This window comes from Papio anubis, chromosome 13 (genome assembly GCF_008728515.1).
Source record: "Papio anubis isolate 15944 chromosome 13, Panubis1.0, whole genome shotgun sequence".
NCBI classification, from domain to species: Eukaryota; Metazoa; Chordata; class Mammalia; order Primates; family Cercopithecidae; genus Papio; species Papio anubis.
In genome coordinates this window covers 102,263,730-102,280,093 of record NC_044988.1, presented here as the reverse complement: position 1 = coordinate 102,280,093, position 16,364 = coordinate 102,263,730, and the positions used below count along the sequence as shown (strand labels likewise).

Here is a 16,364-nt window from a genome sequence, read left to right as displayed (position 1 = left end):
AGAGTCCACCAGGAGCACCAGCTGCTGCCAGGCCCTCCCTGCTCCTCCCCTCCCCGCCATCCCTGACTCATCATAATCGACAGTGCTGGGCCAATTAGGAGCAGTAACAATTAAGATGTGCCGAGGGCATGTGAACATTTGCAAACACTTATTAAAATGCATCAATAATTAAGCGTGTCTTTAATAGTTACATTTCTGGCCTCCAGACATATCCATTTCTGGACCTCGGGTCGCAGCGTGCTTTGAGATCTGTGTGAGGGCCCTACACGCTGGTAATGAGAATTTAAAATTCTTCCCCGACTTGAATTCTGGGATTTGACAGTGAAACAGCAGTGAGAGAATACCGGGGCTCTTTCCGGCTGCCTGATCCTAGAGGTGTGGCCTTCAAAGCCAGCCGCCAGACTGGGTAGAAATCCAGGCTCTGCACTGTAATGCCTCGGGGACGGCCCTTGCCCTCCCTTTCCTGGCCTGTGAAGTGTGCAGAATGATACCTGTCTCATAGGAAGGACGTCAGGGTTAACAATTATGTGTGCAAAATGCCTCCATGTTTAAGATCGATGCAGAGCAGCTTTTGTTACCGGTGGCTCATACTGTCATCAGAGGACAAAAAGAAGCCGCAGTTAGCTGAGGGATCGAGACCATCCGTCTACACCAGTGGTTCCACACTCAGTGCCTACCTGGACTAGGCAGGTAACAAAAATGAGAGAAGCCAGTCTGGGTGAGGACTGGGATAAACGGTCCATGGATTCTGTCCAAAGGGACGCTGCCCCTCAGCCCCAGCCCCTAGGGCCAGGCAGAGCGCAGTTCCACTTGCCCAGGCTTCTGTTTTTTCAAGGGAAGTAGAAAATCCAGGTATTTATATGAAATCTCCCTACGTTTTTAAAAATGTGGCAACTCAACCTTTTTTTTTTCTTTAATCACTGCACCAGCCAAACTCCTCTGTGGGTTGATCGGGCCATAGCCCCCAGTCTGCCCCCATGCCTACACGACCCCTATTTTCCAGGTAACTCCTCAGGTCTCCACTTCCTGCGAGTCACAGAGGCTTTCGGATTGAAATGCACCCTTCCGATTTAGTGACAACCCGCAACAAATCCGTGTGGGTTGGGAACCAAATAGGATAACTGGGAAGGAAGTAATTGAATAATCGAAATTTGGCGTTGCATCCCATCTGGTATTAAGGCTGAATGCATAGATTCAGAGACGTGTGGAGAAGAGGGGGTGCACCCCTCACCACAATTCATTTGCCCATTGCAAATCTAGACGTGGGTGGGGGCTGGGGGGCTGGCTGTGGTCAGAATCGTAGCTCGCAGGGTGGCAGGCACCACCCCTCTGCTCATTAGCATCCTAGCTTAGAGGGAGCTTTAGTGGATTCAGTCTGAGGTGGGACTTTATTTTTTTTAACACATCTGTAATTGTGAGTAAATAACGCTCATTTTGTTTTTGTTTTGTTTTATTTATTTATGGGACCAAACTTGCCCTAACCCCTCCTCTGTCGGGTGTAATCGGATTTGGTGTTTTAACATGCTTTTAAAGTAAAGAAATAAATACAGTTGAGGCTTGTAAAAGGTGATCATTAGAAAATGGGCCTTGGCCCCATAACTTTAAAGTAATAGCCCCATTAGGGAGCGGGGCGATGATTTTGTCACCGTTCCTCTGCATTTATGCTGCAAGGTGGAAGCTTTCCACGCAAGTTGGGCATCTCAGTAAAAGCTTTTCCAGCAGCCATTTAACCTCCATTTACGAAGAAATAAAGCGAAATTGATGCTGATTTGGGCCTGCTTTGGGGGATATTTCTGCTCTATAAAAGCCCTTTTGCCTGCAATTTGCGGAGCTGCCCGTCACATCAGAAAGGGCTGCTGTTGATAAAGATAAAGCTTTATGGCCACGATATTTGCTGCTAACAGCAACCTAATGCAGCATTTTCATTTTTGTGCAATTAATGTTAATGTCTGCTACGAAAATTGTCATTAAATACCATTTTAAAATCCATTCAATTTGCATATGCAAAGCCCATTTACCATCACAGAAGATATAGCCAGCACTTCATCACGTCCTTTCCCTAGAATTGTGGCCACTCGGTTTTATAGCAATTTAAGATTCTGTATTGAGAGCTGGATGATCGTGCTTGTCCTTTCTGAGCCCAGCTGACTTCAGTAATGCCGTGGAAAACCCCGGCCCCAGGATGAGAAGCTGTCGGTGTTCCGGCTACACGTCGGTTCCAAGGAAGTAGGACACAGAGTGAGGAGCACTGGATGGGGAGCCTGACAACGGGACTCCAGACCTGGCTCAGTTGACAAATTGCTGTGCAACTTTGGGAAGCTCTCTTCATCTCTCTGAACTTCCTTCTATTTTCTCCTGTTTTAAATAAGGGCTTTGAACCAGGTGATCACCAGTGTCCTTTGTGTTCCAATCTTTTCTATTTTTCTTTTTCTTTTTTTTTTGAGATGGAGTCTCACTCTGTCACCCAGGCTGCAGTGCAGTGGTGTGATCTTGGTTCACTGCAACCTCCACCTCCCAGGTTCAAGCAATTCTCGTGCCTCAGCTTCCTGTGTAACTGGGATTACAGATGGATGCCCCCATGCCAGACTCTTTTTTGTATTTTTAGTAGAGACGAGGTTTCACCATATTCGCCAGGCTGGTCTCGAACTCCTGACCTCAGATGATCCACCGGCCTCAGCCTCCCAAAGTGCTAGGATGACAAGCGTGAGCCACTGCATGCGGCTCTATTTTTAAATATAAACATACTAAAGGTTGAGAATCCAGGCCAAGCCCTGCCATAAGAGGTTGTGTGAACTTGGGGAGGTCAATTAACCTCTGCCTGCCTCAGTTGGACAGGAATCCTGCCCACCTCTGGTACAGGGTTTTTATGACCATGAAAATAATTTGGCATGAAGGTTTAGAGCCAAGCTGAGGAGGCAACAACATAGCCTGAGAATCACAGAGTGCTGTGATGAGTATGTGTGTTACTAGTGCAGACCCCTGTCTACAGATGGGGAAACAGAAGCCCTGCGGGGAATGTGACGTGCAGAGTTGGTGACAAAGCTGGAACTAGCATCCCAGGCCAACTCCCAGCCCAGGGCCCCTCTCCTGCCACCACGCTGTGTTTGAGACACTTGGTCACCAGCATGGACTGATCTAGTAATCTAGTGCACAGCACGGACCAGGAACAGGGGCTCCTCTCTGCCCCAGGCAGCCTGTAAGAACAGGGCAAGGGAGGGCACATGTGTTGAGAGCTGAGAAGAGAAGTCGGGTCAGCAGCAAAAGTCACAGGAGATGCCTTGGGGGACCCACCTGGGGGACGATTTCAAAGGTACAGGGAGGATGATGTACAGGAGTTCATTAATCCAGCCCCGAAGTGACTTTCCAATGTGTCTCTAGTGTCACCTTCCTGGTTTCAGGGCTGGTGCATAGAAATGCATTTCTGGGGACAGACATGCCTGAGGCCATGAGAGGTGGGAAAACTTACCGAAGAGGCGATGCTGAGCTGAACTTTGAAGAATGCGTAGGTTTTCCCACCGACTCATTCCCCTCAGGGTTCTTTCCCATGAGTAGGATGCTAGGAAAAGCATACAAGGGCATACACAGCACATGCTGTGGACAGCGGCGTGGCGGGTCCCCAGAAACTTAAAACGCAATTACCACCTGATGCCACAATCCCACTACAGGGTCTACACCCAAAAGAACTGAAAGCAAGACTGGAACAGACACGGGTACATCCACGTCCACAACAGCATTATTCACAATAGCCAAAAGGTAGAGACAACTTAAATGTCCATCAGTGGATGAATGAGTCAACCAAACGCAGTCTACACGCACAGGGAACATGACAGCCTTGAAAAGGAATGAGATTCGGAGGCACGCTATAACATGGATGAACCGTGGGGATATTACGATAAACGAAATAAGCCAGACACAAAAAGCCACACATTGCATGATTCCATTCATGTGAGATTTCTAGAGTAGTCAAATTCATAGGAACAGAAAGTAGAATGGTGGGTGCCGGGGGCTGGGGGGTGGTGTTTAATAGGGAAAGAGTTTCGGTTTGGAAGGATGAAAAAGTTCTTGAGATGGATGGTGGTGATGGTCACACAACAACGTGAATGTAATCACTCCCACTGAATTGTATACTTAAAAATGGTTCAGATGATAAATCTTATGTATGTTTTACCACAATAAAAAATTAGAAAAAATAAAGAAGGAACTACCACCCATATATATATATATATGATGGTACAGTCAGAGGAAGGCACCTAGTCCAGGAGAGGCAAGAGGGGAGACTGGAAAGACAGGCTAGGGATGGAATGTCAGTGGCCTTGAATGAGGCCCGGCCTGGATGCTGCCACACAGATGTGCTAAGACATTGACTCTGTCAGTCACAGGCTACTGAACAGGGCTCCAGATAGCAAGAAGCCCACCACTGTCTGGGAGCAGCCGCTTCTATTTATTTGTTCAGTGCAATGCACAAATATTGGTCATTTTTGTACTAATGACCAGCTTGTGCCGTGATGTGGAAAGGGCTGGGCAGTCCTGCTGCCTGCCTGGCATCCATTCCCCTCCTGGAACAGAACCCTGGTCTGTACGTCTTTTCCACCATCAGCCCATGTGGATTGCAGGGACTGATTTCACCCCTGACTCCAGGAAAGGGTGCATCATCAGACCAGGCCAGCCAAGCTTCCGATTCCCCTGGCAGACCAGGCCAGTCAGGCTTCAGATTCCCCCCGCCTCAGCGATTGGCTCAGAGGCAGACACATGACCCAGACCTGGCATCTCAGCCCTGGCCACAGCGGTTGAGTAGAAGATAGTCATGTAACCGGGCACTGTGGGTCACACCCGTCATCCCAGCACTTTGGGAGGCCAAGGCGGGTGGATCACCTGAGGCCAGGAGTTCAAGACCAGCCTAGCCAACATGGTGAAACCCTGTCTCTACTATAAATACAAAAATTAGCCAGGCGTGGTGGTGCGCACCTGTAGTCCCAACTACTCGGGAGGCTGAGGCAGCAGAATCACTGGAACCTGGGAGGGAGACAGAGGTTGCAGTGAGCCGAGACAGTGCCACTGCACTCCAGCCTGGGGGACAGACAGAGATACGGTCTGGAAAAAAAAAAAAAAAAAAAAGATAGTCATGTAACCCCGAGCTGGCCCAAAGAGTCTTGAACTCAAGGTAGCGCCAACGCCCTTTGCACTGGGCTGTTAAGAGAAAACCAGAATAGAACTGCTGCTGGCCATTTGCAGGTGAGGAAGAAGCTTCTCAGAGAATGGAGCCAAAATCAGGAAGCACAGCCAAGAAACAGAGAGACCTGTTGCTGATGACGTTGCCTGACTGTCTAGATCCTGCTATGCCTGAAGTCGTCCCTGCACTTTCCAATCACGTGAGCCATGAGTGAGTTTTGATTAAACGCAACTACATTCTGCTTTTATAGAATGTCCTGTGTGCCAGGGTTGGGACATGGGTCACGTCTGGCTCATTTCATCTGTGTGTTCGCAAGATAACTCTGGAGTAACGTGGAAGGTGGCTTGGGAAGGGCCAATTCTGTTAGAAGAGAGAGCAGTTAGCTGGTTTCTATAGGACAGTCAGAAGAAGACGCGGCGTTGACTGGATGGGACACGTGGCTCTTCTGCTGGTGTCCCCCCATCTCCCTCCATTTACTTGTGTGTGGCCTGTGGGCCCTCATTAGCACTAGGGAGCTGATCTAAGCACCAAGCCAGTCGTGCCCTTGTTGACAATGGTGAGGATGTGGACCCACTGGGACGTGCATGCCGGTCATCTAACCTGTGGTGACAGTGGGGCCACCGGACAGTCATTTCTCGGGGGATGGAAGAATAGAATAGAACTGCTGCTTCTCAGGGGTGTGCCAGAGCTTTCTGGGGTGCCAGATTTATTCTATATCTTTTATCTTAGTGGTAGTTACTTGAGTGTGTTCATTTGTAAAATTGCATTAAGCTGAACACGCCGTGATTTGTGCCTTTTACTGCCTCAACAAAAAATTTTAAAAATTTCATAGCTCTTGGATCTACAACTCACATTACATCATATCTTAACATGAACACTAGCTAACATTTATTGAGCGCCTTCTGTAGGCCAGGCCCTGTGCTCAGGTTTTTGTATGCGTTACATCACTGAAACCTCAGCATACGGCGAAACAGGTGCTGCTCTTATTTCCATTCTACAGATGCGGAAGCTGGGGCAAGGATCCCACCGCCAGTCATGGCCAGAGTCCAGGTTTGAGCCCAGGCTCCAGAGCCTCTCTCGTGGCTTCCTTAGGCTGGTGCTGTGCTTGGGTAACTTGGCAGGCTCTCCCCTCTCTTGCCCCATGAAGACAGAGACAGGCCTTTTTTTTTTTTTTTTTTTTTGAAACAGGGTCTCACTCTTTTGCCCAGGCTGGAGTGCAGTGGTGCAATCACGGGTCACTGCAGCCCCGACCTCCTGGGCTCAAGCAATCCTCCCACCTCAGCCCTCAGGTAACTGATACTATAAGCACATGCCACAATGCCCAGCTAATTTTTAAAATTTTTTTGTAGAGATGGGGTTTTGCCACGTTGCCCAGCCTGGTCTCGAATTCCTGGACTCAAGCAAACCTCCCACATGGGCCTCCCAAAGTGCTACGATTACAGAGATGAGTTACTGGGCCTGGCCCAGGGACAGGTCTCAATCACTGTTTGTTGATCAAGGGAAAGTGGGTGACCTGTGCACAGCCCTACAGGGTACCCGCTGTAAGGCCAGGACCCAGCTCAGCAGGATTCAGGGTGTGGCTACAGAAGTCACACAAGAGACAGTCATTGGAGAGAGGAGAGTGGGGCTGGCAGGATGCTCCACATCCCTGTCAGCCTCCAACCTTGTCCCTGATTCAGCTGGTACCCCCACCCCTTAAGGGATGAAGCCCTGGCTGCCAGCCACCTCACCGTGCCCGGATCCCAAATGTCATGTTTGGAGGGAGAGGGGGCGGCTCCTTCTTCAGGCGCCGGTCATCCTGGTCACTGATGCGGATGTCGTTGAGCTGACGGTAGAGCAAGTTCTCCTGGGCAGTCACCAGGCCGGCTTTCACCGCCCCACAGTTCATTGCGATGTAATTCCGGGTCAGCTCGTGGGGGCAGGTGGGCTGCTGCTTAAACACGTTCCAGCGTCCGATGGCTGATGGCAGGGAGAGACCCACGGGGCAGTGGTCAGCCTGGGAGTAAGCACCCTGAGGCAGCTGATCAAGAAGAAATAGGGGCACGCGCGTCCTCGGCCTTCCCATTTACCTGAGCCTGCTGGGTGACAACCCTGCCTGGCCCCCAGAAAGCATGATGGCCCAAAAGGGTGGGATCGGGGCTCCCAGAGATCCCAGAGCGTACCGAAGTCAAGCATCTTCCCTGGAACTGGGATGGACTGGCCTTTGACTTCCTCTGGGCAGGCAGAGGGTTGGTCCCAGGCTCATTCTGTACTTGTAACCTGAGCAGCACGGTGCCCACAGTCCCTGCTAGGGGGCAGGTGCCCATGCTAGTTCCCTGACACCGCACACCAGGGCCCTGCTTGGCCCTCCCCGTCTGGGCCATTTCCTGGGTTTTACCACTCAGTTGCCCAGGCTGGCCGGGTCCCTGGGTCTTTCTCCAGCACCCAACCAGCTGCCTAGCAGCGAGCTAGGTCAAGGGCTCTGTGAAGAGGGGTGAGCCTCCCGCCCACTCCTCTGCCCTCATGCTCCAAAGCTGCTCGCTCACCTTCAGGGACTCCTCCATCAAGCCCTCGGATGTAGAGTCCGTAATTAAAATTAATGCCGGGCAGACTGTAGCTTCTTTCCCGGGGCTTGCCGAGTTCAGCCTGTGGGGGGAAGGACAGAGAGCAGAGGTGAGGAGTGGAGTCTCAGACCAACCGTATTGTAATCCGGCGGCAGGGAGGCACCAGATGCCTGCGTTGCCCCAGGCCCTGCTGCAACCTTCAGGGCAGCACAGGAGTGGATGGCAGAGCCCTCCCTGGGAGGAGCGCAGGCTGCGGCTGGCACAGGGTCACACGGCAGAAGCGGGTCCGCGTGTCTGTGCTGAAGGCAAATGAAGACATCGGAGATGGGAGGGCTCTCGGCACATCTGTATTGTCGGAGTAGGGAGGCATAGTCCCTGAGCTGGGCAGCTGTGTTTGGGGTGGAGCCTAGACCTGGCTGGCTCAAGCCGGAAATGAAAGACCCAGTTCGGGAGGCCTCATCTGGAGGCCCCGTCGAGGGAAGGAGACCTCTTCCCTACCTTCATTCCCATCTTCCTCACACCAGGGACCACTCAAACCATCATCACTGAGGAAGTCACTTCCTCGAATGCTCACCTGCGGAAGACACAGTGACAGGGCCACTGCCACCCATCTGCACCTGGCCAGCTGTCCTTACTCCCTGCGACTCTAGGGAACTCCTTGGCCTCTCAGAGGTGGTTTGTACAAATGAAATTGCCCTGTCATCAACCACATTAGACGCCCTCCACCCACTACCCATTTATAGCTATAGAAACTGAGGCCTAGAGTGGCAGGGTTGATATCCCCGGTCCCCAAGGGCTGGGCAGGGCATCGCATGGAGGCGTGCCCGTCCTCCTGGCTGGCGCTCTTGATCATCCTGCCACACGGTCTCCCTTTAGCACAGCAGCTTCTCGAGGTCAGAGGCCCTGTCCTGCACAGTGCTGCAAACCCCATCGCACCTGCTGCATCGATGGGTTCTGACTGCATCCCAGGCATGATGTTTGGGGTTCCTTGGCCTTCCCTCATGCCGTCTGCACAGCCACCCAGTGAGGCAGGTCTCATTACCATTCCCGTTTCTCAGGGGGAAGCTGAGGCACAGACAGATCCGACAGGTTGCCTCAGGTCAAGCAGTAGGAAGTAGCACAGCTGGGACTGGAACCCAGGCTGGCTGCCCCCAGCTCATGCTCAGATCCACAAGCCAAAGAAATGCCCACAGCCCCAGCTTCTTGGGGCTCCCTGGTGCCAGCAGGCCCCGGGGCCATTACTGAGAAGGGTGGGCTCAGCTGCTCCTCCCACTGCCCACAGGCCACAGGCCACAGGCTGTGGACTCAAAGTCACAGGGTGTTACATTTCCTGGGATCTCTCCACTCTGGCCACACCAAAGACTGTCCAGAGGGTCTGGTGGGCTCTGGCCTCGCTGTCTCCTGCCATCTCGTCTATATCCCTATCTCTCCAGCTCCCACAGGTTGGGTGCTGAGAGGTAGAGAGATGGTCAAGGACCACCCAGCGTGGCTCGTCGCTGCCTCTGGAATAAACCCCTCCCTCCGCTGGCAGTCCAGGTCCTGCACCCTCCAACCCCACCCAGCCCTGTGGCTTTGCCTCCCAGACTCCCCTATGGCCCCCCTGTTGAGACAGACGAATCCACTCCCCACTTTGCTCCCAGCCACCTCCATTGCTCTTTCCTCAAGGCCCACCCTTACTGGTCCTTATTCTTCAAGCCCTGTCTCTGCCAGAAGCTCTTGGGATCCCTGGGTTCGCCATGGCTCACCCTCGTCTGAATGCCAGTGACTCTGACTATCTATTCTGTTCATTGGGGGCTTAGAACTTACCACCTTCTCAGTTTCCATGAATGCACATGCAGACCCCCCTGCCGGGATTACACACTCCTATCCAGCCAGAGCCATGGCTCCTATTACCTTCTTTTTCCTGTTGACACACAGCAGGTGCACAATAAATGCCTGATATTAAAAGCCACTTCCTCTGGGAAGCCTTCCCAGATTGGCATCAGTCCTAGACAAGCCTCCTTATTATATGGTGGCACCACAGCGGCCTCAGCCTACCTTCACGGCACTTACAAAATGACAGGGTAGTACCCATGGTAGTGTGGATGGAGTTGACAACATCATGCTGAGAAGCCAGACACAGAGCACTGCCACATCCCGCATGATTCCATCTACATGAAATGTCCAGAACAGGCAAATCCAGAGACAGAAAGTAGCTTCGTGGTTGCCAGGGCCGGTGACAGGTCAGGGGAAGGGATGGAATGATTGTAGCTGTGATGGCTAAGGGTCGTTCTTTGGGGAGTGATGAAAATGTTTTAAAATCGATTGCGGTGATGGTGTCACAACTCTGTGAATATATTAAAAGCCATTGAATTCTACATTTTAAATGGGTGAATTGTAGGGAATGTGAATTACACCTCAAATAAAATTACAAAGTACTGTACGTAAGTCATTCATTGCATAATGATCAGTTTAATGTCTGTCTTCCCTCATGAGCCTGTGAGCCCCACAAGGAAAGGGATCCAATCTTTATTTTTTAAGGTTATTTTTAAAAAACAGACTTTATATTTTACAGCAGTTTTAGGTTCACAACAGAAGTGAGCAAAAGGTATGGAGATTTTTTGTATACCCCGTTAATCTTTATTCTCACTCTTCTTTTCCCAGGCCTCAGTGTAGAATAGATGCTAATAAATAGGGGTTGAATAAATGAGTGGGTAAAACACTATGTCTTCGTCAGCTTAGGCTGCCATAGCAAATTATCATTGACTGGGTGGCTTCAACAATAGACATTTATTTATCAAAGTCCTGGAGGCTGGGAAGTCCAAGAGCTAGAAGCCAACAGACCCAATGTCTTGGTGAGGGCTCTCTTCTTGGTTTGCAGATGGCCGCCTTCTTGTTATATCTTCACGTGGCAGAGAGCAGAAAGAGAGAGTTAGCTTTCTTCCTCTTCATTTAAGGGCACAAATTCCATCATGAGGGCTCTGCTTTCATGACCTAATCATCTCCTAAAAGACCCACCTGCTAATGCCATCTCATCTAAAGTTAGGTTTTGAATTTTAGGGGTACACAGACGTGCAGTTCATCCAGCCTACTTTGAGACCATTGGCTCTTGTCTACACAACAGTTGATCATTTTCTCCCTCTTCTTTTCCATCTCAAATCCCAGACCCCAGTGTCCCTCAGGAGTGATGGAGCTCTGAGTTTCAGGTGGGTGCATGGGGACTCTGCAGGGTGGCTTGTTTTGAATTCCTTCCATATTATGCTCTCTGAGTTGCAGATAAAGCTCTGGCCTCTCATTTGTTTATGAAAATGATCCGGCCTCTCCAGTGACTGCCGGGGAAGTTAATTAAAATGTGACTTCTCTGGGAGAGACCCCGCCTCCCTCAGGGCAGGTGCAGGTGGGCAGAGTTCCAACTGGCAGGGGAATGACAGACAGACTCAGGAGCTGGCTGCCACCCTCAGGCGGGGGGCAAGGGAGCAGGCACGTGCCTCAATCTCTGCTTTTTACTGTGGTTGCCTGGGAATCAATAATTGCTGAAATGTGGAAACTTTAAACTACAAAGAAAAAAAAATCCCAATGGGAGGTTTGCTCATACTTTCATTCCACATATATTTATTTTGTACCCACTCAGCGCTAAGCCCTCTGTGCTGGGAGTTCTAGGGTGAACACATCAGACACACAGCCCTGCTCTTATGAAATTCACTGTCTTGCAAAAAGTACAGTTAAGCAATGGCAGTCATGTGCACCAGGGTATTTGATGTGGGAAACACAGAGTGCCCCTGGTTCTAAAAGTCTGTGAGTTTAAAGAGCGAGAGAAGACATCTGCAATATACATATCTAACAAAGGAGTCTTATCCATCATATATAAAGAGTTACTACAAATCAATAAGAAAAAGGCAGATAATCCTATAGGAAAAAATGAGCAAAATACTTGAATAGGAACTTCTTTAAGAGGATGTCCCAATGGCCAAGACCCATATGTCGAAATGTCAACCTCTGGGAAATGCAAAGAAAAAAATTCAGCGTTATTGGTAAAGATGTGGGGCAACTGGAATACCCATGCACTTGGTGAAAGCGCAAACTGCTACGACCACTGTGGAAAGCTGTTTGGCAGTATCTCTTAAAGCTAAATATATGCCTGCCCCATAACCCAACAATTCCATCCTGGTCATCCAGCAGAAGTGAATGTGGACATCCACCCAAGAACATGTCTACGAATGCACATAGCAGCTCAATTCATGATAGTCAACTGCTAGAAACAACCCAAGTGGCCATGATAGGTGGATAAAAAATTCATGACATATTCATAACACAGAATATCCTACAGTAGTGGTCCTCAATCAGGGTGATAACGTGCCCTTGAGGACATCTGGCCATGTCTGGACACATTTTTGGTCCTCATGGCTTGGGAGGGGGCACTATCCTCCATCTAGTGGGTGAAGGCCAGGAATGCTGCCAGGCATCCTGCAATGCACCAGACAACCCCACTACATCAAGGAGCTGTCTGTCCCTTGATGCCAACAGTGCCCACAGAGATTAAGAAACTCGGAATGAGCTGGGTGCGGTGGCTCACGCCTGTAATCCCAGCCCTTTGGGAAGCCAAGACAAGCAGATAATTTGAGTCCAGGAGTTTGAGACCAACCTGGGCAATATGACAAAACCCTATCTCTACAAAAAATGTAAACATTAGCCGGGTGTGGTGGCGTGTGCCTGTGGTTCCAGCTACTCAGGAGGCTGAGGTGGGAGAACCACTTGAACCCAGGAGGTGGAGGCTGCAGTGAGCTGTGATTGAACCACTGTACTCCAGCCTGGGTGACAGAGTGAAAGCCTGTCAAAAAAAAGGAAGAAAGAAGAAAGAAAGAATGAAAGAAAGAGAGAGAGAGGGAGGGAGGGAGGGAGGAAGGAAGGAAGGAAGGAAGGTAGGAAGGAAGGAAGGAAGGAAGGAAGGAAGGAAGGAAGGAAGGAAGGAAGGAAGGAAGGAAGGAAGGAGAGAGGGAGTGAGGGAGGGAGGGAGGGAAGGAGGGAGAAAGGAAGGAAGGAAGGAAGGAAAAGGAAAGGAGAAAGGAAAGGAAAGAAGGAAGGAAGGGAAAAAGAAGAAAGAAAAAGAAAGGAGGGAAGGAAGGAAGGAAGGAGAAGAAAAGAAATAAACTCTGAAAATGAAAGAACATTACTGTGGGCCACCACATATGTGGTCCTCACACAAAGTGTGGCGTGAAGGAAGCCAGACACACAGAGGTGTGCTGCTCCACGCAGATGCAGCCAGACACCAGCAGAACTCATCTCTGGGTTTAGAAGTCAGGAGTGCAGGACCCCTGGGTTGGGGCAGTGACTGAAGATAGCACCGGGGGCTTTAGGGGTCATGATGTTGTTGACCCGATGTGTGCCCTTCACACTGTACCCGCCGCCTGCTGCCCTTCCCCAAGAGCCATTCATCCATGACTGTGTCTGCCAGCCCTTTCCCCCAACCCCCTGCTGACGGAGCAACGTGCTCTCTGCCCGCACCGGAGACCCAGCTTCACATGAGAATGGCATGAACACAGGCACCAGATAAACCACAGCAACAACAACACAATGACTTTTTTTTTTTTCCCAAAGGGATTCTCTGGTCTCATCCTCCAGAAATGCCCATAGCAGTGTTTTTCTTATCTCCCAGGACTTTTCCAGACCGTAGCGTCGCCTGGAAGGATGAAGTGGAACTTCCCAGGAACTCAGCCGAGAAGCAGATTTGGACACTCAGAGAAGCCCTATCAACCTCTCAGTCTTCCGCCCTGGCGCCTGGACTTCCTTCCCTCTTGGGCAGGCTACACTACACCGCAGTGTCAGAGAGGGTCATGGGTAGGAAACCCCAGGGGTCCCTGGGCCTCACTTGGGCGCAGCTGGAGGCCACCAACGGGGCTTTGTGAGGACTCCTGCATGCAAAGCGCAATAAAGCAAAGCACAATCAAATGAGCATGGCTGTGTCCGCCCAGGCTGGAGCCGTGGGAGTCCTCGGCAACCCTCCCCTCTATTCCTGGCCCCAGATACCTTCATGGCCTGAGATCCCACTGTCCACAATCTAGCCCTTTAGGTGCAAGTACAGTGTGCCTCAGAGTCCCTTCGTTCGCGTGCAAATGCCCTAGACAAGCAGCACATCCACCCATTACCAGCTCATCTGCCCCACAAGACAGGCTAACTGGACACCCACCTGGCCATGGGCTCATCAAACATCTATAATCCTGGCATCTGTGCGCCCGGCTCCCCTGTTACTGCCAATTCATAAAACAATCCTGCAACGTGATGTAACCACCATGTCAATTTCACAGGTATGGAAAAGAAGGCATGGACAGCTGGAGCGCCCTGATTGCTCAAAGCCGTACAGCTGAGTGGCCAAGGCGGGTCTGAGCCCACATCTGACTCCACAGCCTTTGCTGCCCCCTACTTCACGAGCCGGCATTTAGCATAGATGGCCTGGGCTTGATTGTCTTTTCATGTGCACAGACCTCATCTCTACAGGTGGGGTTTGGCTCATATGGAACAGGTGAGTCTTGACTTCCTGGCCTTCTCTGCCCCACACAATGGTGCACAGCACAGTGCCTTACACACAGGAGAACCCCAGGTAAAGTCTGCTGTTTTTGTTCTCGTCGTTTTGTTTTTTTGTTTTGTGGGGGGTTCTTTTTTGAGACTGGGTCTTGCTCCATGGCCTAGGCTGGAGTACAGGGGCACAATCACAGCTTGCTACAGCCTCGACATTCCAGGCTCAAGTGATCCTCCCACCTCAGCCTCCAGAGTATCTAGAACTACAGGCCCACATCACCACTCCCAGATAATGTTTAAATTATTTGTAGAGATGGGGTCTCACTATGTTGCCCAGGTAGGTCTCGAACTCCTGGCCTCAAGCAATCCTCCTGCCTTGGCCTCCCACAGTGCTGAGATTATGGGAGTGAGCCACCATGCCTGGCAAAAGTCCACTGTTCAATATATAGACTGAGGTTCATAGGAAGAGCTATCCCTTCAGAAAACTTAACAGTAAGTCCTCACTCAACATCATCAATATGTTTTTGGAAATTGCAACTTTAAGCAAAACAACGTATAAGAAACCCAATTTTAACGTAGGCTAATAGATAACAAGAATTAAGTTCCTATGGCACAATCTGGTCACAAAAACATCACCAAACTCAATAACCACCAAAATACTTCTAATATGGAATATTGATGTAAGTGTGAGCTACCCATACATTCAAGAAAGATTAATAAAAACAAATAAGATCATTATTTACCCAGTTTGGGGGGAATCCATGAGTGACAGCAGTCAGAGTGGTAATGGGTTAAATCAAGGAATAAATGTTTGCAAAGTCAAAATTGCCAGGAGCCCCTCCTACGACTGTGCAGTAAAAAACAAAAATCATCAATCCGAAGGGCTTGCTACGCTTTGTCCACAGTCATGCATATGTATGATGATCATATACAGAACTTTACAGATTTTGAGACGGAGTTTCGCTCTTGTTGCCCAGGCTGGAGTGCAATGGCACAATCTTGGCTCACTGCAACCTCCGCCTCCCGGGTTCAAGTGATTCTCTTGCCTCAGCCTCCTGAGTAGCTGGGAATACAGGCGTGCACCACCACACCCAGCTAATTTTGTATTTTTGGTAGAGACGGGGTTTCTCCATGTTGGTCAAGCTGGTTTGGGACTCCTGACCTCAAGTGATCTGCCCGCCTTGGCCTCCCAAAATGCTGGGATTACAGGAGTGAGCCACCATGCCCAGCCACAGATTTTTGTTTTTAATACTTTGTACTCCTTCATTCATTCGTGTTTCCGATCCACTTATTTCGGTTCAGAGTTGCGAGTGGTGGGAACCTGTCCCAGCAGCTCAGGACACCTGGCAGGCACCGACCCTGGACAGGGCGCCATCCCATCGCAGGGCACACCCACACACACCCATGCCCACTCATACTGGGACCATTAGATGCGCCGGTTCACTAATGCGCACACCTCTGGGAAGTGGAAGGAAACCAGAGTGCCTGGAGAAAAACCCACGCAGACATAGGAAGAACATGCAGATGCCACGCAGACAGTGGCTCCAGTTGGACATTGATTTCTTTTCTCATCAACTTTATAACAATGTTGAACAAAATGACGGAGGAGCTGCTGTTCAGGACTAAAGTGACTGGGACCCAGCCAGATGTCTTGACTGGGTTGGGCGAAGGGTAGCCAGGAAAGGAAAGACACATACAGATCTTGAATTGGCATTTTGGGAAGAACGGACCTGAAAAAGTTTCCAGAGGTAGACAGGGCGGGCAAGAGAGCCAAGGGGAGTTAGTGCAGGGAGCGGCATGGAGCCAGAGGTGGGAGGGCCCAGCGCTGACCCTTGGCCTCCTTCCCCAGCTTGTTCAGTGGGGCCTTCTAGAAGCTTACAGAGAAAAGCTGCCTGTCAGAGGGGTGGTCTCTGGGCATCTCAGCGGGGCTGTGTGAAGCCTGCTAAGAACCTACAGAGAGAGGCACTCAGAGGAGCTCCTGACCCTGAACTTTCAGACACGGGCAAGCAGGTTGTGACAGACGTCTGAGTTCAGCTGCCATCAAAACACAGGGGCACCTGAGGCTTGATGGTCACCGGCTTTTCCACGGTGCTATGGTCTGAATGTTGTTATCACCTCCAAACTTACGCTGAAACTTAATCCAAATGAGACAGTGTCCA

General features: G+C 50.5%; 1 protein-coding gene across 2 annotated transcripts in view; it reads right to left on the bottom strand.

Annotated features, from left to right (window-relative positions):
- The window catches only part of CFAP77 (cilia and flagella associated protein 77), a 173,423-nt gene that overhangs the window by 68,405 nt on the left and 88,654 nt on the right, over positions 1-16,364 (bottom strand). For both annotated transcript variants that reach the window (XM_009187950.4, XM_003911155.4), the window contains exons 2-3: positions 7,696-7,795; positions 6,901-7,129 (exon numbers count right to left, since the gene is read on the bottom strand). In XM_009187950.4, coding sequence (XP_009186214.1) covers positions 6,901-7,129; positions 7,696-7,795 — 329 coding nt within the window. The remainder of the gene's footprint in view (positions 1-6,900; positions 7,130-7,695; positions 7,796-16,364) is intronic.